This window comes from Dromiciops gliroides, chromosome 2 (assembly GCF_019393635.1).
Source record: "Dromiciops gliroides isolate mDroGli1 chromosome 2, mDroGli1.pri, whole genome shotgun sequence".
NCBI lineage: Eukaryota > Metazoa > Chordata > Mammalia > Microbiotheria > Microbiotheriidae > Dromiciops > Dromiciops gliroides.
The window spans coordinates 659,483,992-659,509,451 of NC_057862.1; the positions used below are offsets into that span (position 1 = coordinate 659,483,992).

Here is a 25,460-nt window from a genome sequence, read left to right on the forward strand (position 1 = left end):
TATGAAAACAAATGTTGAAAACTATCTTTATATGTAACTGGAAAATAATACTTTTATGATTAAAAAAAAAAGAAATTATCACAATGGGTCACAAGATCACAGAATGCCAGAGATATAAGGGGCCCTAGAAATTATCTAGTTCAATGTCATCTTGTTACAGTTGGGTAAACTGAGGTCCAGAGAAAGGAAGCGACCTTCCCAAGATCACATAAAGCTAAGATTAAAACTCCATACTCTTGACTCTTGTTCTAACACTTTCTACTACAATATACTATCTCCCCCTCCCAATAGTCAAGAAAGGTATTATTATCCCCATTTGACAGATTAGGAAACTAAAGCTTAGAGAGTTGCTGTGGCTTGCCCAAGGTAATAGTAAATCAATACCAGGATCAAGGCTTTAGATCTGCCTATTGATCCTGGGCTCTTTCCCACTTTATTACTATGATTGTCCCCAAAGATCACTGGGCCAATGCTCAGACATTCTCCATCTGGGTCTTCCCATTCTGCCGCAGAGGAAGATGTCCAATGGGGAAAATTAAATGCCTCTGGCAGTGGACCCATCTCTTTTTGCTGAGAGAAAACCAAGGATGAGAATTAGTCCTCTGAGTGTGGGATCAGGATCCGGGCCATATTCTGGCTCCAGGGGAAGCCAAGAGAACTGGATCTGAAAGGCTATACTCCTTATGTCCTTGTCTGTGCCATATCCTTCTCTCCCCCACCTTCTTGGTGACTTGTACCATGTGGAGGGAACGTACTGGATATGCAGGTGATAGAAGAAGGCTGGGGAGGTCTGACAGGAGAATTGTGGCTCTGGGGCCCGATCCGTATCATCTGCGAAGAGCTGGAGGTCTCAGCCTCCAAATCAGAGCGGTGCTTCTGGGCACAGAACCACAGGAAGAGGAAGAAACCTGCAGGCAGAAAGATGGCATGTCACTGAAAAAATCCTATGAGTAATCTTGGCCCCAGAGTAATTGATACCCTTGTGGGAGGATCTAACCATTTCCCAGGGTCCCATGCCATGCACAACCCTCAAGAAAGGGATTAGAAAATGGTAGGGCACTTAGAGAAGATCATAGGGAATGGATCCAGTGAAGTTTTTGGTTTTAGAAAACATTTTGCCAGGAAAGTTGGGCAAATCCCAAAGATCTAAGGCCAATGAGTCGTCCTGCAAGATGCCCAAAATACAGAGATCAAGAGTTGATTCTCTGAAGATTGACAATCAAGATAAAGGCCAAATTAGAGTAGTTGTTCTGTGCCCCACCCTGAAAGTAGTTTCATGGGATTTAAAACTGGAAGTAAGATTAGAGTTTATAGAATGCTTGCTCTGGAGTTGGAAGGGACCCAAGAAACCATCTCCTCCAACACCTCCATTTCATGGAGGAGGGGAGTGACCTGTCCAAAACTGCACAGATAGTGAGGGACAAGCAGGAAGAAAGAATAAGCACTACACCAAAGTCACAGGAGTAGTACCTGACTCCACTTTACCTCTCCTCCAGTTGGCAATTGCCCATGCATCCCCTGCAGTCCTTCTAACCCTCCCTCTGTCCACCCAACAGGAACTGAGAAAGAGATGAGGAGATGATCCTGAGCTTACTGTCTCTCCTTCCCTACAGAGAGAAGTAGTCCCAAAACTTCCCATCCTTCTTTCAGTCAAGATCAAGAAAGGGGACAACTGACCATATAAGGAGTTGAGTACGGTGAAGAGAAAGAGCTGAGGCAACAGGAAGGCAGGGAAGGAAAAGAAAGCCAGGTTCCAGGTGGTTCCCAGCAGCACACTCAGCCCCAGGACAGTGGTGAAATCCTGGCAAGTTCGTGATTCCCACTTCTTCTCTCGAGAGCGCAGGCCATGGAGCATCTTTATTGTCCATATGAGGATGACCAGCTCGAAGAGGAATGTGACACCCGAATAGCCCATGACAAAGATCCGGTGGATTTCCACTGATTTGATCCAGCACCTGGGAAAGAAGGAAGGGAAGGTTTCCAGAAACCCAGTGTGAGCTAGGAAGGGAAGCCAAGAGCCCCAGCTCCCAGCCATGCCCTATAGCTATAACTCCCTGGAACTCGGGGCTCCACAGGACCCAAGAATCCCGGATACTCACATGGAAGCATTCTGAGATTTGGTGTCATTCTCCAGGATGGTTTTTATTTGGATCTCATAGCGCCCATATGCAGAGGTCTTCAAAAGGAGAAGAAGTAGTACTATGGAAGCAGGAAACCCTGTTGGGGCAGGATGGTATCAAACAGGGGAGACAGGCCTAGAAGCTACCCTGTGCCATAGAGGTCAGACCAATGGAGCCAGTGAAGAGGACCTACTAGATGCACCCCAGAGACCCTGGGACAGACTTCCAACTGTTCCTGGAAAGGATAATAGATGTGAATGTCTTCTAAGCCTTGGCATTCACTATACCCATAGACAGATAGGTGGCACAGTTAGAGTCAGAAAGACCTGAGTTCAAATCCAGCCTCAGACACTCACTAGCTGTGTGGCCATGGACAAGTCATTCAACCTCTGTCTGCTTCAGTTTCCTCAGATGTATAATGGGAATAATAAAATCTCTCAGGATTGTTGTGAGAATCAAATGAGATAATGTGTAAAATACTAACAGTGCCTAGCGTATAGTAAGCACTTAATAAATGGTTATTCTATTTCATACAGGATTCCAACCACCTCTTGTCACACATACACACGTCAATTACTTGTCTATTTCTTGAGGTCTCTAATGATACACCCCTCCTAGAAGTATAGTCAATCAAAACTCTTCCCAGTTACTACCCAAATGCTCAGAGGTTTCAAGGGAAGTCCATTCTCCTAATTGGTGACTGGCTGACTGGACCATTATAGCAGGAGGAGTCCCAACCATGCTTTACTTCATGACTCAACTCTCTGGCCCCTTCCTCCTCCTCAACAGCCACCATGCCCCAGAATGGATAGCCCCTCCCTCTTTCAGCTCTCCTCTTTATGTACATCATTAGAATGTAAGGTACTTAAAAGTAGGGACTCTCTCATTTGCTTATATTTGCATCCCTAGTGCTTAACACATACCCTGTTACACAGTAGGCACTTAATAAATGCTTTCTGTCTCTCAATCTCTCAGTCTCCCCAGCCCTTCCTACTAAGAGCTTTTGTCTCTGCTTTTTTCCTATCTACCTACCTCTATCTATCCATTCGTCATCCATCCACTCTCCTATCTTTCTATTTACTCTCCTACTCATCTATGTATCCATCTATTAATAGATAATCCATTTCTCCATCTCTGTCATATATGTATCTGTCTCTATCATCCATCCATCATCCATCCGTCCATCATCCATCCATCATCCATCCATCCATCTATCTATCTATCATCCATCCATCCATCATCCATCCATCCATCTATCTATCATCCATCCATCCATCATCCATCCATCCATCCATCTATCTATCATCCATCCATCCATCATCCATCCATCATCCATCCATCATCCATCCATCATCCATCCATCATCCATCCATCATCCATCCATCCATCATCCATCCATCCATCATCCATCCATCCATCATCCATCCATCCATCATCCATCCATCCATCATCCATCCATCATCCATCATCCATCCATCCATCATCCATCCATCATCCATCCATCCATCATCCATCCATCATCCATCCATCCATCATCCATCCATCCATCATCCATCCATCCATCCCTCTATCAATCTATCATCCATCCATCCATCCATCTATCTATTCTCCTATCTGTCCATTCATCCAACTACCATCTATGTCTTTTTCTATCTATCCATCAATCTACCCATTCTGTCTATCATCCATACATCATCCATCTATCTATCTATCTATCTATCTATCTATCTATCTATCTATCTATCTATCTATCCTCTCCTGGCATTGATTGTACTATTGAAAAAGTAGGTGGAGGTGATTGTGGTAAAGGTAGAGAAATAAGGGGGTGGAGGCCCCAGGTAGAGTACATAGAGGTCAAAGTATGGCAGAAAGAAGAGGGATTTGTGCTCACCCCAACCTAGGACACAGAGTTTGAGGATATATCTCTGGATGTAGATGTTATAGACCCGGACAAGGAGCAGGTAAAGGTTGAAGCTCTCGATGGCGATCCAGGTGAGGCAGCTGAGCAGAGCATAGTGCAAGAAGGCAGCCATGACCACACACCCCACAGGCTGCAAGGTCAGGGAAGGGCTGAGCAGGAAGGTGACATTCAAGAGTATGACAGACACATGCAGATTCATGTGGATGTAGGTTGTAGAATCACTCTTCTTCCTGGAATGAGATGTAGGTGGCCCCTCTGCTATAGGTCTAGGGCAAATAATTCATCCCCACCAAGAATGGAAGGATCTTGAATGAGAGTTGGGAGGGAATGAATCTACAAAGGTCCCCTTTCTTCCCTCCACCCATTGATATCAACAGGACCCAACTAATCACCAGGAGTTAAAGGCCTAGCAATCTTGCCTCTACGAACTCTAGTGGTCAATCATTACTGGAATTTGTTATCCTCAGCATAGATTAGCCTACTCTCTGTCCTGACTTGGCATATTTTTCTATCAGAACAGGATTAAAAAGACCTGACTTTTATTGGGAACAATTCTTGGGGCTTGTCTCTTCCTGGAGGCCCTCCCCAATAGGTATTACCATGTCTGCCACTTCCCACCATATATGGGAATATTGGGGTCTCTCTCATATTGGAAAGACAGAGAACAGAGGAAATAGGTTCAGGCAACCAGAGAGAGAATCCCCAAGAACTTGCCTCAGTGTTTCCATCTCTTCAGGGAAAATCATTGAGAAACTGGGAAAATGTTTACCTGGAGTGCTCTATGATCCCCAGATTGAAGGTCCTGGGGAAACATCCAAGGATTCTTCTGAGATGAGGAAGGGAGTAGATTAGCATGGGACAACCTAGCTCCAATTCCCAGGATGCCAGGACACAAAGTGGACAGAAGCCCAGGCTATGGCTAACCCTTTTCCACTCTGGAGAAGGACAAATAAGACAGACACCCTCTCAACCCATCCTACTAATTCAGCATATGCCCTGTTGTTCCATAGAACTGTCCATCTTCCTTTCTTTCCCTGAGAGCAAATCAAGAGGAAGACATGAAGAGGAGAGATCAGGATAGGAATTTTTCTGTGTGGAGAGGGAGGAAGGATTTGACATGAATACAAATTTGATGACATGAAAATGGAGTGGAATGACATGGAAATCTGGTCCCTAGGGGAACCTGACACTGGTGCCAGGGAGTACCTGGAATAGAAATTGAGTAGGATGGTGAGCAGTGAAGCCACAATGGACAAGCTACAGCCCACAATGGAAATGTAGGTGAGTGGGTCCAGTAGCTCCTTGCTAATCTTGGGTGGTGAGAGTTGCTGAAAGAGATGAAATGAGAGACCAGGAGATAATTAAATGGGATCCAGACTTGCAAAACAGATGAGCTAGTTACCCTAGAGAAGTCTTTCTTCTCTGGGACCAGGGTGGATGGGTGAGGTCAGCCTTGGGTTGGATGCTTACCATGAGGACAGCAAAGTAAGTGAGGTGGTTACAGCAGCATAGGACCTCATATGGTGCTACCAGAATGGTCTTGCATCCCTCAGAACTCCATGCCCCCCACCTGGCTTTCCCTGGGGTAAAAAGAAGGATAGAATGAGAATGAGAAGAATGAGAGGCCATTCAGTTCTCAATTCATTCAATAAACATATTAGGCACCAAGGAACATTGAGTCTCAATTATTCAGTTTAGGGGGTGGGGTAAGAAATAGGGAGGCTTTAATCCATGGCAAATGTGGTCTCATAGATTCTTGATTCTAGTGTTAGAAAGAACCTTGGATATAATCTAGTCCAATCCCTTTTTTTTCTACAGTAGAAAATCAATGCTCAGAGATATTTGGCAATTTTTTTCAACGTCACCTAGCTGGCAATGCCAATGTAAAGATTCAAAATCAGGTCTTCTGACTTCCATTCTACTCTATGCAAGCCGGCCTTCCCCTTCACCACCCCTTCCCATCAGCCAATGTCAACTTGAAGAAGTCAGACTAAGTTTAATACTGGCCTGAGTATGTTAGAATTAAGAAAAACTTTTGGGGGTGAGGGGTAAGAGAAAGAAGGTGGGTGAGATAGGAAAAGACCCAAAAGTCAAATATAAATGAAGCCATGCCTAAGCATTGGTTTTCTCATCTGAGAAATGGGTATATGCTCTACTACCATTCACAGCGTGTGGTAATGATAAAATGGAATCAGATAGATGATGGCTAAACAAGTTGGGGCACGTGAATATGATGGAATATTATTGTGCATATGACAAAGCCAGAACAATACAGAGAAGCATGGAAAGAGTTATATGGATTGATCTGAAGGGAAGTAAGGAGAGCCACAAAAACAATCTACATGATGCCTATAGTGATGTTAATAGCAAGAACATCCAGAACCAAAAAAAAAATGGAAAATTAATGTTGCTATATTACAAAGAGCAAGCCCAGGGGGAAGCTAGGTGGCACAGTGGATAAAGCACCAGCCCTGAATTCAGGAGGATCTGAGTTCAAATCCAGCCTCAGACATTTGACACTTAGCTGTGTGACCCTGGGCAAGTCACTTAATCCTCATTGCCCCACCAAAAAAAAAAAATATAAACTAGATAAACAAAGAATAAGCACAGCCCCAAAGAAGAGATATGAGATGATGCATCCCCAACTTTTTACAGTAGTGTCTATTGGGGGGAATGATGCATATTCCAAGGGTGCTATAAAATCATCATATTTTTTTCCATTCGTTGTTTGTTTTTACTTCTTTTTCCCTCTTATTTCTCTTTTCTTTCTTACCAAAAAAAACCCCACTTCATTATAAGAGCTGGTTCTCTGGAAAGGGTAGGGGGAGGAATATGGGGGAAATCTAAATGATAAAAAAAACCCTTCAAATGACACCAACAACATCTCTTTTAAAAAATGAAACCAAACAATGAGACCAGAGAGTTTCCCTTTACCACAGCCAATACCAGTGCCGAGCTGACTTCCTAACACCTTTAAACAGAACTGGCTACTTCCAGCAGCTCTAGGTAGCTATGTCTTCCCCCCAGGGCCCCAACATTCTGTGGCCTTGGTCAATCAGTTGTTCATCCTTTGCTGGCATCTTCAGCCTCTAATGAGCCCTCCCAGCATTGTGCCCTCTGTTGGAATTCACCTTCTTCTTCCTTCCAGAAGACACATGTCAAATTATATCTCTCCTGTCAGGGAGGAAAGAGAAGGCCAGTTGAGAAGGTCTCAGTCAGTTGTCAAAGTTGGTGTCAAGGATGAAAGGGCTTCCGACTTCATTTCTTCCCTGAGCTTAGTCTTAAGTGAGTTCCTATCTTCAGTGAAAACTACCTTTATGTACAGAGCTGGGCAAATTCCCTCATTGTCAAGCCACTGGATGGAATTGTCTGGGATTAATCTAAACAGGGAAGGTGTATTCTGTGTAATGTCACAGGAAACTGGAGAAGGGAGGAAATATAGAAGCTGGTATCCCTCCATCCATCTCTTAGAAATCATCACATCTACATCTTCATTTTACCAATGAGGAAACTGAGGCTGAGAGGTTAAACAACTCCCCCACGACCACACAGCTAATAAGTACTAGAAACAAGAATTAAACCTGGGATGTCTGACTGCAAATTCAGTTCTCTTAGCCATAGAATGTTAGAGCTAGAAGCTATCTCAGGGATTAAACATGTCGATTCCCTTATTAGGCAGATGAGAGAACTGAGGCCCATGGAAGGTGAATGACTTACCCAAGATTGACTGGTAAGTTAGTACAAGAGCTGGGACTGTAGGTCTCCTTACTCCCATAGAGGACTTTTTCAATACCAAATGAGCAAATGCTCCATTGCACAGTGGGGGAGCCCAAGCTACCCACTGGGACCCAACTTCAAGATACTTTACTTTCTAAAAGTTCTGTTTTAGGGTTTGTTACAGCCAAAGATAGTGGTTGAACCTCAATCCTATGGCTAGTACCTGACATTAAATGCACATTGATAGAGTCCTGACTGGCTACAGATTTGCGGGAAATGCTACATTATTAAAAAGCAAAATGGTGTGTGTGGGGTATGTGGGTGTGTAGGTAGGTGGGTGTGGGTGGGTAGGTGTGTCTGCATGGGTGTCTGTGTGTAGGTAGAGGAGTGTGTATGTGTGTGTGTATATGTGGTGGTGGTGGTGGTGTGTGTATGTGTGTGTGTGTGTGTGTGTGTGTGTGTGTGTGTGTTTTGGAGTGCTTCTCCTCTGCTCACCAGGCTTTGGTTGTGCCAAAAGCTGATGTTTATACTCTGTCTCAGGCTGGACACACTATGGTTCACCAAGCTGGCTCCTAGAACATTATCATTGAGCAGAAGACTGTTATCATTATCCTGGAATGAAGACAGGAGGAGTGATGAAATAGGCAGGAGGAGCAATCCCAGAGCCCAGACCCACATACAGGAGCCATGAGATCCCCCAGCTGCCTGAGCCAGCTCTTTTCTCCACAATGCCTCCCTTCTCACCCTGGTGATAGGTCAGGCAGTGGTTGGGTTTGGGACTGGATAAGTATTTCTTTTATCCTTGTTGGTGTACTCAGTGCAAGAGGGAGTCGGGGAAAGGAGCGTTGGTACTGGAAGGGGCAGAGAGGTCAAAGGTTGGTGTGGGAAAGATCAAGAAGGCTTAGATTAGTACAGGAGAGAGAGAGAGAGTGGGACTAGGGAGGAATGCCCCAAAAAGGGGTAAGGGAGAGTGAGGTGTGGCACAGAAGGGCAAATCTGGCACAGAAGAGAAAGGGAGGGTGAGGTTTGGTACAAGAGGGAGTAGGGAAGAGTGGGTCACGATCCCCTTCTACTACTCCCATTCTTTCATGTGGAGTCAGGGGGACTGGGACTAAACGTGGAAGGGTAGGGAGGAAAGGTAGCCCAGACAATGGGATGCTTCTGGGAAGGAGGCTGGGGTGATTCTTACCACCTTGATTCCCTCAGGGGCTCTGACCTGGAAGAAATCCTTCTTGTCAAAGTAGATGCAGATTAACCGCAGCTCCTGGGGGGCCTCCTTTGTTTTGCAGGCTTGCTGAGTCATCTCAGTGGGGAACTTCATGACATGCCTGGTTTGGGTCTAAGGGGGTCCAGAAGAGCTATGAGAATTGACCCAGCCATTGTAAAAAGGATTTCTTTTCACTTTCTTGGGGAGGCCAGACAAAAGCCCAGGCTCTTGGGGGAGCAGCAAGACATTCCATACCCATTAGAGAGGACATTGGATGAAACCTTTATGTTTTAAGGTTCATTGCGCTACATACTAAACGAGACTTGGAGTCCCCATAGGGCAAGACAGATGGTGTGTGTGTGTGTGTGTGTGTGTGTGTGTGTGTGTGTGTGTGTGTGTGTGTGTGTGTGTAGGGGGGAGTCTTTCTGTATTCCTCTATCAGCCCTAATCCATCTATCATTGTGATCTATAGGTAACAATGCTCCCACCCATTGATTGGTCAAGGAGTCGATAGTGTAAACTTATAGTTTCTGTGGGCAGAGCTCTAGTTAATCAAAATGATTGTCCCAGGGAAGACATGAGCCTGGCCAGTGGGGAGACATGTCTTCTGCCCTTGGGAAACCTTCAGTCTGAAGGGTGGTCTCATAGGGCCAAGAGCTGCAAGACACCTTAGAGATTATCTAGTTAGTCCAATCCTCTCACCTTATAGATGAGAAACTGAAGCTCAGAGAAGTAAGTAGTCACAAACAACTAAGAAGTGGCTGAGCTGAGACTGGAATCCAAGTTTCCTTACTCCAAATCCAGTGTTCTTTCCACTGCACAAATCTCTTTTTCTCTTTATGCCAATATATAACATTTCCCACTAGGAACTCGAAGAACGTTACTTCCATAGTAAAAACAAATAATAATAACTAGCATTTATATGATACTTTAAGTTTTGCAAACTGCTTTATACATGTGAAGGCATTTTATCTTCACAACAACCCTGAGAGATGGGTGCTATTGCTATGTCCATTTTAAAAATGAGGAAACTGAGGCACAGAGAGGTTAAGTATCATAGGGTCACACCTATGATAGTGAGTTTCTGAAGCAGGATTCAAATGTAGGTCTTCCAGACTCCAGGTCCCCACCTTTATCCACCATACCACCTATCCAACATGATTTCACACAGAAAGGAGACCAGGTCTATGGGAGTTTGGTCCTGGGACCTCACTGAGTCAAAATCAAGGCCAGGATGATGTCTATGGAATCCTGACCTCTCTTCACCAACTGTCTGGAGGAGGGGACTCAAGAAAGAATTAAGACTGAAGGCTGGGGGGCAGCCAGGCAGTGCAGTGGATAAAGCACTAGCGCTGGATTCAGGAGGACCTGATTTCAAATCCGGGACTCACACACTTGACACTTTCTAGCTGTGTGACCCTGGGCAAGTCATTTAACCCTTATTGCCACCCCCACCACACACACACACACACACACACACACACACACACAAGACTGAGGGCTGGACAGCTTCCAGAGCCTCTGTACAGAGTATGGAAGGAGCTAATGAAGGGAGATGCTGCTGACCTTTGCTAAGTATGAACTGTTGATCGTGAGCCCAGAGAAGTCACAGGTGAGCTTGAAGACCAGAGACTGGATGTTATTGGTCTGAAAAGTGACATTCGCACTCGAGAAGTTGATCTCCTTCAGTTTAGCCTCCAATGTCTGGATTAATCTGGGAAAGGAAGGGAGGGATGATCAGATAGAGAGGAGAGAGAAAATAGATGATATCATCAGATAGATGACAGAGAGGAAGAAAGGGGAGGCCAGGAATCAGTGAGCCTCCAACAAGAGTAGGGAGAATACAGGAGCCATGGATGAAAAATGATCAGGTCTCCCTGACTCCAAGTCATCCTCTTTATTCACTGTATCTATCCCCTGACTGGTGTGATTTCATGCAGAGGTCTATGGGAGTTTGGTCCCAGGATCATGCTGAGTCAGAAGCAAAGCCAGGTTGTCCATGAATCCTGACCCCTCCCCACCAACTGTCTAGGAGACCAATAATCCACTTCTAGGCCCTAGGTTGGCCATTCAGTGCCCAGTTTAGGAAATGAAGGGAATTTACTGACCAAATTATAAGAGTGTCATTGGAACATTTATCTGTACTCAGGGCTGATAAGACCACCATGTTTAGAGTATCTAAGGCTCAGGCCATGGGAGCTTCCTCCCCTAAGAGTAGGGAAGACTGGGAAAGGAAGAAAAGCGTCCCTTTCCCCTGTACCATTAATAATAATAATACCATCTATTCTGAACTGGAAACCACTGAGAATAAGTAAAAAGAAAGAGTAAAAAGAATGAGTAAAGGGGCAGCTAGATGGCACAGTGGATAGAGCACTGGCCCTGGAGTCAGGAGTACCTGAGTTCAAATCCGACCTCAGACACTTAATACTTAACTAGCTGTGTGACCCTGGGCAAGTCACTTAACCCCAATTGCCTCACTAAAAAAAAAAAAAGAAAAAAAAAAGAATGAGTAAAAAAAATGGGAAGTTTAGTGGTGGGGGCAGCTCAGAACTGACTGGGTAAAGCCCAGGATTAAGACAAATGCCATGTCCCTAGATCAGTTTTGTGGGTTGGCCCATTATAACATTGAACCCATGCAGTCCTTGCCCTCCTATCCTGTTCATTTCTCCAAAACTCTCATTACTGTCCCTAAGCAGTTCCATGGGAGAACTGGGGCTCAGGGAGGTGATGAAATTGGTATAAAAACAGTAGCTCAGGGGGCAGCTAGGTGGCACAGTGTATAAAAGCACTGGCCCTGGATTCAGGAGGACCTAAGTTCAAATCAGTCCTCAGACACTTGACACTTACTAGTTGTGTGACCCTGAGCAAGTCACTTAACCCTCATTGCCCCCCCCCAACAAGTAAATAAATAATTAAATAAACAAACAGATAAATAAAGAAATAAGTAAATAAATGAATGAATAAATAAATAAAACCCAGTAACTCAGTTCACTATCACAGCAAAGTTATAGGGGCAGGAAAAAAAAGAAACAAGCATTTGTTAAACTTCTTCTGTGTGTCAGGAACTGCTAATCATTTCACAAATATTATCCCACTTAATCCTCCCAACCACCCTGGGGAGTAGGTGCTATTACTATCCTTATTTTATAGATGAGGAAACTGAGGCAGAGAGAAGTTGAGTGACTTGTCCAAGGTCACCCAGCTAGTGTTTGAGGCCGAATTTGAACTTGTCTTCCTGACTCCAGGCCCAGCTCTTTATCTATTGTACCCCGCCCCTTTACAGATGAGGAAACTGAGACCCAGAAGGGTGGGACAACTTGCCCAGGATCGTACCACCAGTAACTGTTTCTTAGCCCTATGTGCTTTATGCTTTCCTCCATATCCCAGTGCATCAGTTTTTCTGGTGTGACAATAAGGAGAATGGTCTCCAACTCTAAAGACCACAATTTGAATTCCAGGTCTGACCCTTTTACCATCTGGGTTAACTTGGATTAAGAGCCAGCTTCCTCTCTTTGTTTCAGTTTTCTTATTTGTAAAATAAGAATAATGCAATTCATTCTATTTATTTATCTATCTATCTATCTATTTATTTATTCATTCATTTATTTGTTTGTTTATTTATTTTTGCAGGGAAATGAGGCTTAAGTGACTTGTCCAGGGTCACATAGCTAGTAATTGTCAAAGTGTCTGAGGACGCATTTGAACTCAGGTCTTCCTGAATCCAGGGCCGGTGCTTTATCCACTGCATCACCTAGCTGCCCCGATTCATTCTCTTTAACTGACATGGTGATTGCAAGGAAAATGTTGGGTGAGCCTTAAATCTTCCAAGAAATGTCTCCTGGTAATTATTGCTGCCCAGAATCATGCAGCCCGTTGATGTCAGTCCTGGTGCTAAAATCAGCTCTCCTGACTGCCCTATCTTAGGACTGTACCCCAGGAAAGAGAAGAGGTAGTGGAGAGGCAACTACAGAGGGAAGAGGAAGAAGGGTAGGTAGTGCCCGCACCCTCCCCTCCTCACCTTTGGTTATCTTGATGCCTTCGAGAGCGGCCTTTAAATTCTAGAAAACTCATGTAATCCAACAGTTCCTTTTGTTGCCTGTGGGGATCTGAAGTCATATTCATGTAGGTTTCAGAGGGCCTAAGACCCCAGCTTGGACTTATCCCCCTATGTTCCCCCATCTCCCCAGAGCTCAGGAAAGGCTGGACACTGTGATAGAAAAACATCCTTTTACCTTTCTTGCCCCATTTCCTGATCTGGGTGGCTTCTCCCTACATCTGTCCAGGGCCTAGCCCCCTGTCCAGGTCCCAGAGGTGCTCAGGCCCACCCTTCTACCTACCTCCCTTGCCCCCAGGCTTTGTGAGTCTTTCACAAAAACAGAAGTGCACGTGCATGCACTTGCATACACACACCGGGCCAGAATCTGACTTTGATCCCTGGCCCTAGCTCAGTAGGTGAAATGGGAGCTGGCTTACCTTCCTCAGCCCAGCCCCAATCAGCCAGAAGGCACATGAACAAGAAGGTCCACTTGGGGAGCGTCATTACTCCACAGTCCCTGTGTTGCCCCTTTGACTCACATGCTTCAAAGCTGAAACAGATATTAGACATCACCTAGATCAACCTTCTTATTTCACAGAGGAGAAAACTGGCCTGGAGGACAAGTGATTTATCCAAAGTTTCACTACTGGTTAGGGACGCACGTGCTAATTATTTGTTTTTGTTGTCAAGTCCTCCCTCTATTTCCTGCTCAGGGAGCCACAGTGTTTCAGAGTGGGAAAGAATGTCAAGTATCCAACACATTAATAAAGAATCCCCCCCTAGAATAAAGCTAACGAGTGGCCACCCACTCTTTTCTTGAAGCTCCTGAATGAGAGGGAAACCACTACTTCCAGAGGTAGACCACCCCCCTTCCTTGGAAAGTTCTAGCTGCTAGGCAGATTTTCCTAACATCAAGTTCAAATTTCTTTGAAACATTCACCCACTGCTTTTGGTTTTGCCCTCCCACACCCCAGGGCAAACAAAAGGAGTCAAATCCCGCATCCATATGACAGTCTTTCAAATACTTGAAGACAGCTATTCTATCTCCCCCAAATCTTCTCTTCTCCAGGCTAAGCAATCCCATTTCCTTCCACCAATCTTTTTTTTTTTTTTGATGAGGCAATTGGGGTTAAATGACTTGCCCAGGGTCACACAGCTAGTAAGTATAAGGTGTCTGAGGCTGGATTTGAACTCAGTTCCTCCTGACTCCAGGGCCAGTGCTCTATCTACTGTGCTGCCCCATTCCACCAATCTTTTAACTGTCATCATCTTAAGGCTCTCCATCATCCTGGTTGCTCTCCTCCAGATGCACTTCTTCCTAAACTACGGTGAGCAGAATGGAACATAATACCACATAGGTTTGGTATGGCCAGAGTAAAATGCTGGGTAACTATCACCTCCAAGTTCCTAGAATTTTTCTTTTCTTTTTTTCTTTTTTTTTTTAAGTGAGACAGTTGGGGTTAAGTGACTTGCCCAGGATCATACAGCTTGTAAGTTTTAAGTGTCTGAGGCTGGATTTGAACTCAGGTACTCCTGACTCCAGGGCTGGTGCTCTATCCACTGCTCCAACTAGCTGCCCCTAAATTCCTAGAATTTATATCTGTCTTAACACAGTCCAAGATTGCATTAGATTGTTTTGGCTGCCATTTTCCACTGTTGACTCATATTTGAACTTGTATCCCATTATACTCTCCTAAATCTTTTTCTGAAACAGCAGCTATTTAATCATACCTCTTTCATTTTGTCTTCTGATGCCTCACTGTGGTATGAGGTGACTGTATTTCTGAAGATTATGAACCTGGGATGCAAATTCTAGAAGATTCTACAATGCTGGAAAAGCTTCAAGTAATTTCCCAGTGACCATGCTAGGAAAGTACCCCATTCCTCTGCCCACTACTGGACTTTGGAAAAAGTGAAAGCAGTCTTGGGGGTGGGGAAGATAACACTTCTACCCTTCCTGGAGGTTGTTACCTTTCTGGGGACACATGCCTCCTTGATTCCAGTGACTGTCTTTCCCCCAAAGTTCCTTGCCTTCTCAAATTTTCCCAAGGCTGAGTTCCCATGGGAGGAAAGAAAGTGAGACCAGTAAGGATGGGAATAAGGAACAGATTTAAAGTATGGTGGGCTACTACTCTGTTAGGGGAGAGGAAGGGAGAGACTTTCAGGAATCTTAGGCCTTCTGAGACAGGGGCCGGGCCACCCTAGGAATACATAATGTTTCCCTGAGCATAGGAGTTCTCATGACTGACTTCCCTGGGAGGAGTTTTATGGCTCATGGGAACATTTCAGGAAGGACAGAGAAGGGGAGGGAGCCCATTCCTGAGTCTCCCATCTCAGGAACTTTTTCTTTCTCTGAAAGCTTTGTCATCCCCAAAATACTTAAACTTTTCCCAGGAGAAGCAAAGTGGGGCAGTGAACTTGGAGTGAGGGTGTACCTGGAAGAATGAAGGGTCCTCTTCTCTATTTACCTATTTATCTTGAGTCCCAAGATTATCAACTACTAATTGTTGTTCTGAAAGGGCTGGCCACCTTTGTCCCCTGTGAGAAAAGCTAGATTCCAATTACTCAGTTACAAGTGCTCAACTGAAAGAAAAACTGGGTTAGAATCTGGTCTGTGTTCTGACACTAACTCTGGGACTCTATTTTCTCTTGTGTAAAATGAGGGAGTTGAATAAGGTAGACTCCAAGTGCCCCCCAGCTTAAACCACCTGTGAGTCTATAAGTAGACTCCCTTTGACTCTACTTAGCTTATCCTTACCTTCAGAAAGAGATGAATAAAGAACATGGGTAAATCACATTTCCTTTCTGAGGTCCCTCTGTAAAATCAAGGAGTTGGACTAGAGGATCCCTAAACTCTCTGAGGTTGTGGGTGGCAGCAGGGAGATGGCCCACCATCATCACCTTTTCCAAAGACATCCAATTTAACTGATGTTAAACTCTCACCACAATGAAGTGGCCAAAGAAACCTAGAAACTGCCTTACAAGCAAACACGGTCTTCTTGCTAAATGCACAGATAAGGGCATCATTGATTTATAATATAAATTCACTGCAAAACATTATGATATGGGGGGGTATTCCTAGTAATATTCCTTCACAAAATTTGCAAAGCAAAAACGAAACCCATGAGGGGAAAAATGAACCTGAAGAAATCTTGATGTGAGATCAACTTAAACCAGATCATTGATGGCAAGAGCCAGAAGACAGGACAACAAATGGGTGGAAAATAAATTGATTTTACCAGTATTTATTGATCTAATCTTATCACCAGTGACTAGAGCTACCAAATTTAGATTCTCAAACAGCACAACTCAGTGTGCTCTGTGAAGTGAGGAAATACAACTGAATCTAACTATGTGTACAGATATCCTTGCATGCCAAAAGTGGCACAATTTTTAATTCAGTTAAAGAAACAATAAGTGAAAGGCCTTGCTCCATGTTCTGAGGAACAAAGAATTGAAATTAGACAGTCTATCAAGGAACTTACATTCTAAGAATTTCCAATTCAAATTTTTGTTTTTTCTCTCTTTTTGGATACTGACCTATTAGTGGTATTACTAGGTCAAAGAGTATGCATGGTTTTATAGCTCTTTGGCCATAGTTCCAAATTGCTCTACATAATGTTTGAATAAGCTTACAACTTCACCAAGGGTGCATTAATGTCTCATTTTCTCCATATCCCCATTTGTCATTTTCTTCTGCTGTCCTATTATCCAATCCAATAGGTATGAGATAGTACCGCAGATTTGTTTTGACCTGCAATCTTTCCAATCAGTAGTGAATTAGAGTATTTTTCATATGGCTATAATAACCTTATATTTTCTTAGAATAGCAGGATGCTATCAGAAAAATCTGGAAAGATTTACATTTGCTGATGCAAAGTGAAATGTACTATACACAAAGTAACAGCAATATTATAAGATGATCATCTATGAATGAATTAGTTATTTTCAGTAATACAATGATCTAAGACAACTCTGAAGGACTTATGAAAAATGCAGTCCATCCTAGAGAAAGAACTGATTGTATCTGAATATAGATGGAAGCATAATTTTTTAGTTCCTTTTTCTTAGTTTTTTTCTTTTCTTTCAAAAACTGACTAATGTGGAAATATTTTGCATGACTACACATGTATAACTTATGTTGAATTGCTTGCATTCTTAAGGAGGATGGGGAGGGAGGGAGGAAGAGAATTTGGAACACAAAGTTTTAAAAATTGACATTAAAATTGTTTTTACATGTAATTTGGGAAAATGAAATTCTAAATTTAAAAAAACAAACAAAAGAAGAAATTTCCAATGACCATCCTTTTAGTAATAACCTCCTGGCCTATTAATAAAATTATTAAATTACACACAAAAAAACAACCAAAAAGAAAAGGTTATTTAAAGAAAGAGAAAACACTAACAATACAATTGAAAGGATTAGGGAAGGAGTCACCAGAGATGGTAGCACCAAAGATGAGCAGTGAAGGAAGATGAGGATTCTGAAAGGAAGAAATGGGTAGGGAACACATTCCAGTCATTAGGGATGGCTTGAGAACATGAATGGAGGTGGAAGAAGGAATATGGAACTCAGGGACCAGTTCGGTTTGGTTGTAAACTGAAAGTGCATGAAGCACAAGTACTATGAAATAAATAGAAACACAAGTCAGATCCAATTTATGGAGAGCCTCCCTTGCCAGTCTTAAATAATTTGCATTTTATACTAATAGGAACAGGGAATTATTAAAGGCTTTTGAGCAGGAGAATCATGCACATGCCTTAAGAAAATTATTTTGGCAGCTGTGTGGATGATGCATTGAAGAGAGGAGATGGTGGAAAAGAACATTTCAACTAGCTGTCTCCCATACCTTGAATTTTCTTCTGGCTTCCTTCAAGTTCTAACTAAAATTGTACCTTCTGCAAGAAGCCTTTCCAGGGATAGCTAGGTGGTTCAGTGGATAAAGCACCGGTGCTGGATTCAGGAGGACCTGAGTTCAAATTCAACCTCAGACACTAGCTGTGTGACCCTGGGCAAGTCACTTAACCCTCATTGCCCCCCCAAAAGCTTTTCCCAACCCCCCTTAATGTTAGTGCCTCCCCTCTGTTACCTCTATTTTATCCTGTATACATCTTGTGTGTACATAGTTATTCTCCTGATGTCTCTGCTATTAGAGGATGAGCTAGCTCATTGAAAGGAAGGACTGGTTTTGTTTTTCCCCATTTCTTTGTATTCCCAATAAATGCTTATTGACTCCTTGGTCTGGCTTAAAAACATTCTGACAAGGAATTTATGTTTCACCAAACCTTGCATGACCCCAAGAAGTTAAGAACCTCTGGTCTAAACTAATCTTTAGTAGAATTGGTGATCTCTCTGTTGTTCAAAAATCAGTCAATTGGCACTCATTAAGTACCTGCTGTGGGCAGCTAGGTGGCACAGTGGATAGAGCACTGGCCCTGAAATTGAAGGGACCTGAATTCCAGTCTCACCTCAGATACTTACTAGCTGTGTGATCCTGGGCAAGTCACTTAGCCCCAATTGCTTTAAAAACCAAAACAATCAGGGCCATCTCCAGTTTTCCTGATGTATATCTTGTCATTGGACCCAGATGGCTCTGGAGGAGAGAGTGAGTCTGGTGACTTTGCACAGCCCTGCCTCACTTAAATCCAATTCGGTGCAAGTTATGACATCACTTCCTGATGTCATGGTGCTCTTCGAGATCAAAGGACAAACAACAACAAGAAGTACCTGCTGTGTGCTGGGCACTGTGCTAAGGCACTTCAATGACTTTCTGTTGCCTAATATGAAAAGTTTTCATTCCTTTGCCTGGCATTCAAAGCCTTCCACTATCAGGGACTGCTCTAACTTAGCTCATCAGACTCCCTTTCATGCAGTCTCTGCTCGAAGGAAATTATCCTCTGCACCCTATCCACACACACTGGGCTCTCCCACCTCCACAGACCTTTGCTCAAGTCTCCTGCTCCTGGAATGAGCTCCCTCAATCAGTCAATCAATAAATAAACATTTATTAAGCACTTACTATTTGCTAAGCTCTAGGGATACAAAAAATACATAGGAAAACCAGTCCTTTCCCTCTAGGAGTTTATAATCTAATGGGGAAAACAAGCAAACAAATGCATAAAAAACCAACTATATGCAGGATAAGTAGAAAATAATTAAGAGAGGAAGGCACTGGAATTAAGAGGGATTGGGGAAGGCTTCTTGGAGAAGGTGTAATTTTAATTGGTACTTAAAGGACTCTAGGGAAGTCAGTAGTTGGAATAGAGGAGGGATAGCATTTCAGGCATAGGGAACAACCAGAGATAATTCTCAGAGCTGAGACATGGAGCGTCTTGTTCAGTGTCACTGGATAGAAGAATATGTTTGGGGGAGCAAGGTATAAGAAGACTGGAAAGGTAGGAGGGGGCTGGGTTATGAAAGATATTGAATGCCAAGCAGAACATTTTGTATTTAGTCCTGGAGGCAATAGGGAGCCCTGTATTGAGTACAGGGATGACATGGTTGGACTCAAGCTTTGGAAATCTTAGGAAAATCACTTTGGTGACTAAATGGAGGATGAATTGGGGAGAGACTTGAGGCAGGCAGACCCCACAGAAGGCTATTAAATGGTCCAGGAGTGAGGTGAGAAAGGCCTGCAATAGAGGTGTGACTGTGTCAGAGGAGAGAAGGGGGATTACTCAAGAGATGTTGCAAAGGTGAAATCTACAGGCCTTGGCAATGGCTTGGATATGGGGCGGGGGGTGGGGGGTGAGAGATGGTAAGGAGTCCAGATCAATTCCTAGTTTGTGAGCCTGAGGGACTGGGAGATTGGTGTTGTCCTCTACAATAAAAGAGAAGGTAGAAAGTGGAAGGGTTTGGGGGGAAAGATAATGAGTTCTGCTTAAGAAGTCTACTGGGCATCTGGTCTGAGGTGTCTGGAAGGCAACTGGAGATGTGAGATTGGAGGTAGCAGAGAGGTTTGGGGTGGAATAGGTAGAATTGAGAATCAGCATGGAGATGGTAATTAATCCATGGCACTAATCAACTGTGAAAGACTTAGCAACTCTGATCAACATAATGATCCATTCCAAAGGGCTCATGATAAAAAAAAATGCTGTCTACCTCCAGATAGAGAAATGACGGACTCAGAATGCTCTCTTGAGTGGGTGGCAGAGATGAATCATATGAGTCTCAAAGGAAGAGAGCTTATTGAGAAATGAAGGAGGGGGGAGAAACTGGAAGGGCCAGTGGGGAGAAAGGATTTTTCCAACTCCCCAGCTTCAATCAGTTAACCAAGGGATATGAGTGAAGGAGCAGCTAGGATAGGAAAGGGTGGCTAGGGAGGCTGGGTCATCAAGGGGCAGCAGGGTTTCATTAAGAGCTAGTGGATCAGGCGGCAGCTAGGTGGCGCAGTGGATAAAGCACTGGCCCTGGATTCAGGAGTACCTGAGTTCAAATCTGGCCTCAGACACTTAACACTTACTAGCTGTGTGACCCCGGGCAAGTCACTTAACCCCCATTGCCCCACAAAAAACAAACAAACAAAAAAAGAGCTAGTGGATCAAAGGTGCAGGAAAGGAAAAGATTTAAGATGAAGGGATGTTTGTTACCTATGGAACAGGCATCCCAGAGGGCATGGTGGAAGGGCTGGATGGAGTTAGGATGAAGCTTTGGGGTGGGTAGGAGGGCTGAGGGCAATGTGAATGAGGAATCAGGTACGGAAGGGGGTTTGGATTTTGGATTCAGAGTCACTGGGATGTGAAAATTATGACCAGGCATGAGAATTTTCATTACCAGATGAAGGATCCCTGCTCTACCCTCAAAGGACAAATACTGAAGGAGATGAAAGGTCCCACAGCTAAAGGGAAGGTTGCTCTTTTTTTTTTTTTTTGCGAGACAATGAGGGTTAAGTGACTTGCCCAGGGTCACACAGCTAGTAAGTGTCAAGTGTCTGAGGGTAGATTTGAACTCTGGTCCTCCTGAATCCAGGGCCAGTGCTTTATCCACTGCAGTGCCACCTTGTTGCCCCCTAAAGGTTGCTTTTCTTTGCACTGGGGGGTTCTCCACACCCTGATTGGGAGACTGGGCTGGCAGCAGGAAATGCCTTGTGGTGGTACAGGTGGAAGTGGTTAATTTGGGATAGATAACAGACATGCAACACCTTCCCCCCACCTCCCAGCAGCCTTCCTCAGGGGACCCTTAGCACAAAGCAACACCAAATGGAAGGCTCACACATGGTCTGGGAGCAGGAAGCTCTCTCCTTCTTGTTGCCTGTTGTACATTCTCTAAAGTGTAATTTAAATGCCACCTCTTCCAAGAAGCCTTCTCTGTTGCCATTTTAGATAAGACATCCCTCCTCTAGCTAGCCTTGCATACACTTTGTCCGGTACCTCTCTGATACACTTATCATGCAGTATCGTGCATTATTTGTCTAGGTCTCATCCCCTTCCAATAGACTGGGGAAATGATACAGAGCACTCAAAGGTCTGTAAAACAATTTCTCTAAATATATTATTAGATATTATATTAGCATAAATAATATATGATTATATTAATATACAATATATAATTTTATATTAATATAATTGATAAATCGATGTATAATCACCTATTATGATATAATTCTATGTTAATAGATTATATATTTATAATATATCTATATATAATCTCATTTGATCTTCACAACAACCCTGGGAGGGAAGTGCTTTTTTTAGCCACATATGTGACTTGCCCAGGGTCACACAATTAAGTAAACACTTGACTCCAAGTCCAGCAGTCTATCCACTGTGTCACTCTCTGAGGGCACAGACTGTCTTCTCTGGACTTTCCCAACCCCACAGCACAGTACCACGCTTACAGTAAGCACTTCATAAATGCTTTTCAAATAAAATTGCTAGACCTGTTGTGTGTATAGGAGAGTTAGGCCTCCTGCATACTCATTGAGTTTCTACCTGACAAGTCAAAGTCCCTCAAAGCAGGATGCTCCATCCCGTCTGGAGTCTCGGACCTGACTTTGCTTCCCCTGAGAAGTGGCAACTTAAAATCCTAAAGGGGACCGGGGCCTCCATTCCCTCAGAAACAAATTCTCTAACATCCAGTGGAGGTGGAGAATAGGTCATGGGGAGGAGAGCCACAAAGGTCCAAATAGCTTCTTGGCGCTGCCCAAGAGTTTGGGTGATGATGCAAGAGGAAGAGGAGGCAAGGAGCCAGCCCCGGCCCATCCTCAACTATAAGCACCTGGAGTCCATGGATCCCGAAGGGATCCTCAGATAGAATTCAGGGGTTCTTTGGACTTAGATGGGGAAAATGACGTCTCTCCTTTCCTTAACCCCTAAATGGAAGGAACACTTCCTTTCATTATGCCAAAGCATGATTCTGAGATGGTTTCCATAGGCTTCATCAGGATGCCATGGGGGTCCAGGACACAAAAATGGTGAAGAACCCCTAGTCTTAGGAGGAACATGAGCAAGGAAGCAGAAAAATGTGGGGTCTGGTCATGAAAGCCCTTCGGGGAGCAGAATAAGGAGGGGGTTCTTAGGATTGAGAGTGGAAGCTGGGTTGGGGGGGGGAGGGGCTGGAGGACCAGACCTTTGCAAGTTGTGGGACCTGAAAAAGCAAGTCACTGATCCTTTGTCAGCCTCAGTTCTCCCATCTGTAAATGGACATGCTAATAGCAACTCTTTCACTATGCCGTTGGGAGGAGCCTTTGCAAGCCTTAAAATGCTATTTAAACATTAGCTAACATTGTTGTTGTTGTTGTTGTTGTTATTAGAGTAGGGAGGGAACTTTAGATAGTCATAGAACCATAGGTTTGCAGCTGGAAGGGACCAAAAAGACTGTCAACTCTAACCCCTTCATTTTACATAAGGCAACTGAGGCAAGAAAGGTTAGGCGACTTGCACAATGTCACACAACTTGTAAGTGTCTGATGTAAGATTTGAACCCTGGTGGTTCTAACTGGCAGACCAGTGCCCTATCCACTATCCACTATCCTACAATGTTATTCTAGTCGAAGTCTCTAGTTTTCCAGAGAAGGAAGATGAGGATGAGACATGCCCAAGGACACCTAGCTAATAATTCTCAAGGGCGGGAATTCAAATGCATGTCCCCCGATTCCAAATCTAATGCTATTTTCACTACACTGTGCTGCCTGCCTCTACAAGCACCCCCTCCTAGGAAGGGACAGAAAGGAAAGGGAACTCCACCCCCGACCTTGCAGCTGGGGAAATTGAGTCAAAAGAAGAAGTGACTCATTAAGTGACCTCTCCAAATAGAAGCTGTGGTCCTTACCCTTTAACCAGGATCTAACCACAGACCTTCACTTCCTCATGGTGTTTGGAGTTCTAGTTCTCATCTGAGCTAGAATCGTTTCCTGGAAACCAAACCTGTAACAGACCCCAACCTCTTCCTCTGAGGGACTCCTCTCATAGGCATTTTTCTGGGTGACACACTTTCTCATTTTAACTTGTAACCCTTACTTTATGTGTCTCACCATATCCCTTAAGGGAGCAAGAATATTTTCTTCCTTTTACAGATGAGGACAACTGAGGTCCAGAATGGTTGAGTAAATTAGAGTTGTAATGAAGGTCTGCATATTGTCCTGTTGTCGATGCTATTCATTGCTATTTCCCCCTGAGTCTGGAGGAAAAATAGCAATAAGTCAAATAGACAAGAGGATAGTTAGAGAATATTAGAATTGGAGGGCATTTCAGAGACTTTCTAGTCCAATGCTTCCATTTTATAGATGAGGAAACTGAGGTGAAGAGTGACCTTAGAGGGGAAGCTAGGTGGTGCAGTGGATAAAGCACTGCCCCTGGAGTCAGGAGGACCTGAGTTCAAATCCGGCCTCAGACACTTGAAACATACTAGCTGTGTGACCCTGGGCAAGTCACTTAACCCTCATTGCCCCACAAAAACAAACAAACAAACAAGATTGATCTTAGAATATAGAATGTTAGAACATGGAATGTTTTAGGCGGAAGGTACCTCAGAGACCATTTATTCCAAACCCCTTATTTGACAGAATAGAAAGCAAGCTTAAATGAGGTGGAGGTGGGGGGGGGCTGTCTTCTACTCTGCCACTAACCCCATGGGGAATTATGGACCAGGCACTTTTCTCTGGTCTTCAATTTCTTCATCTTTCCAACGAGAATCGATAATCCAATGCCACCCTTCCCATAGGTCTGAGAGATTGTGGAAGTGAGACCACTTTGCCAAACTTGCAGCACAGTGATACAGCAAGGTCACACCCAACAACCACAAGGGTAAAACCTAAACCAGTACCAGAGGCACAAGGAAGTCTTCTCAATGACTGGTACTTATTTGGGCATTTGGCAACTCTGTACCAGCAACTGAGCTGAGTGAGGGGGATTGCTTGGGGTGGGGAGGGGAATTAACAGAAGGTAAAGATGTGGTCCCTCTGACCTGGGGAGCTTTTTAGCCTAGTTGGGTTAGGGATATTAAGTAACAAAATCCAGCTGGAGGACAAATACTATAAGAATTCAGACTAGAGTAGACAGGACTTTCTAGAAGAGGTGTGATTAAAACAAGGCCTTGACCTTGAAGTTTGGTAGGTTTTAGGTAACTTACAAGGTAACTTTACAAGGGCTTTGAGCTAGAAGAGACATTAGGATGTTTCTTCTAGAAAGGATTCCAAAGCACCAAATATTAGACTAGACCATGCCTCAGGGATACTCACATTCAACCCCCTTGTTTTATAGGTGCAGAGGCTGTAAATTGTACTTGAATCCAAATGACTCTAAATCTGTCACTCCAAACCATAGTAGATGAGGAATATTAATTACATCACAAGATTGGCAGCCCATAACTACCCATCAGGCTCAGACTAACCCCACCAAGATCAGTTAGAGGTGTACCAAGGAGCCCCAGGCAACAATTTAGATGGAAGAAAGACAATGAATGGCTTTGGTGTCTAGGGAGCAGGATCTCCCAGGACAGAGCACTAAGGGTGCCCTCTGTCTCCCCAACCCTGAATTATTACCAAGCCCCTGGTAGTTCAGAAAGAGGTGAAGCATAATGAGAGAGAGAGAGGGGGGGGGGAGGGAGAGGGGGAGGGAGAGAGAGAGAGAGAGAGAGAGAGAGAGAGAGAGAGAGTGCAGAGATGGTAGAGGCTAGAAAGATGGGGAGACATGAAACCACACTGACCTGAGTCTTGGGGATGAATGTTGCTTCTCCTGCCAATGCTTCAACTCAACTCTTTGAGTTTTTCAACAGGAAAGAGGAAGTCAGCATTTCAGCTGCAGCTGCTAATTGGTCTCATCAAGCAACATTCACTGTCAAATAGATCCTAGGACCCACTTCTCTTTTTGCCTTGAAGCCGGTAAATGCTTCCCCTAAGAGAGGCAGAGGAAGGGGAAAATTAGAGCATCTGTTCTTCCTTCTCCTTTTTGTAACTTGGATTGGGCTTCCCATAACTTTAACCCTGGTTTGAGTCTATGGGTTCAAACCATCCCTACACG

General features: G+C 44.0%; 1 protein-coding gene across 1 annotated transcript; it reads right to left on the reverse strand.

Moving 5' to 3' along the window:
* Window positions 1-25,190, reverse strand: ADGRG5 (adhesion G protein-coupled receptor G5). Its single transcript, XM_043987357.1, has 14 exons — window positions 25,147-25,190; window positions 13,439-13,551; window positions 12,984-13,071; window positions 10,532-10,679; window positions 8,975-9,097; window positions 8,254-8,370; window positions 7,173-7,215; window positions 5,512-5,621; window positions 5,248-5,369; window positions 4,811-4,867; window positions 4,012-4,271; window positions 2,100-2,217; window positions 1,678-1,955; window positions 1-908 (listed from the first exon to the last, which is right to left on the reverse strand). The coding sequence occupies exons 2-14, from the start codon at window positions 13,503-13,505 to the stop codon at window positions 682-684; spliced, it is 1,758 nt and encodes a 585-aa protein (XP_043843292.1). The 5' UTR covers window positions 13,506-13,551; window positions 25,147-25,190; the 3' UTR covers window positions 1-681.
* Window positions 25,191-25,460: the final 270 nt, after the last annotated feature.

Coding starts and splice junctions, on each gene's coding strand:
- ADGRG5 (XM_043987357.1), bottom strand. CDS start 13,505: ATGACGCTCCCCAAGTGGACCTTCTTGTTCATGTGCCTTCTGGCTGAT. Junction 10,680..12,983: donor AGGCATCAAGATAACCAAAG/GTGAGGAGGGGA, acceptor TTCCTTTCCCAG/ATTAATCCAGACATTGGAGG. Junction 4,868..5,247: donor CTACTCAATTTCTATTCCAG/GTACTCCCTGGC, acceptor TCCTCATCTCAG/AAGAATCCTTGGATGTTTCC.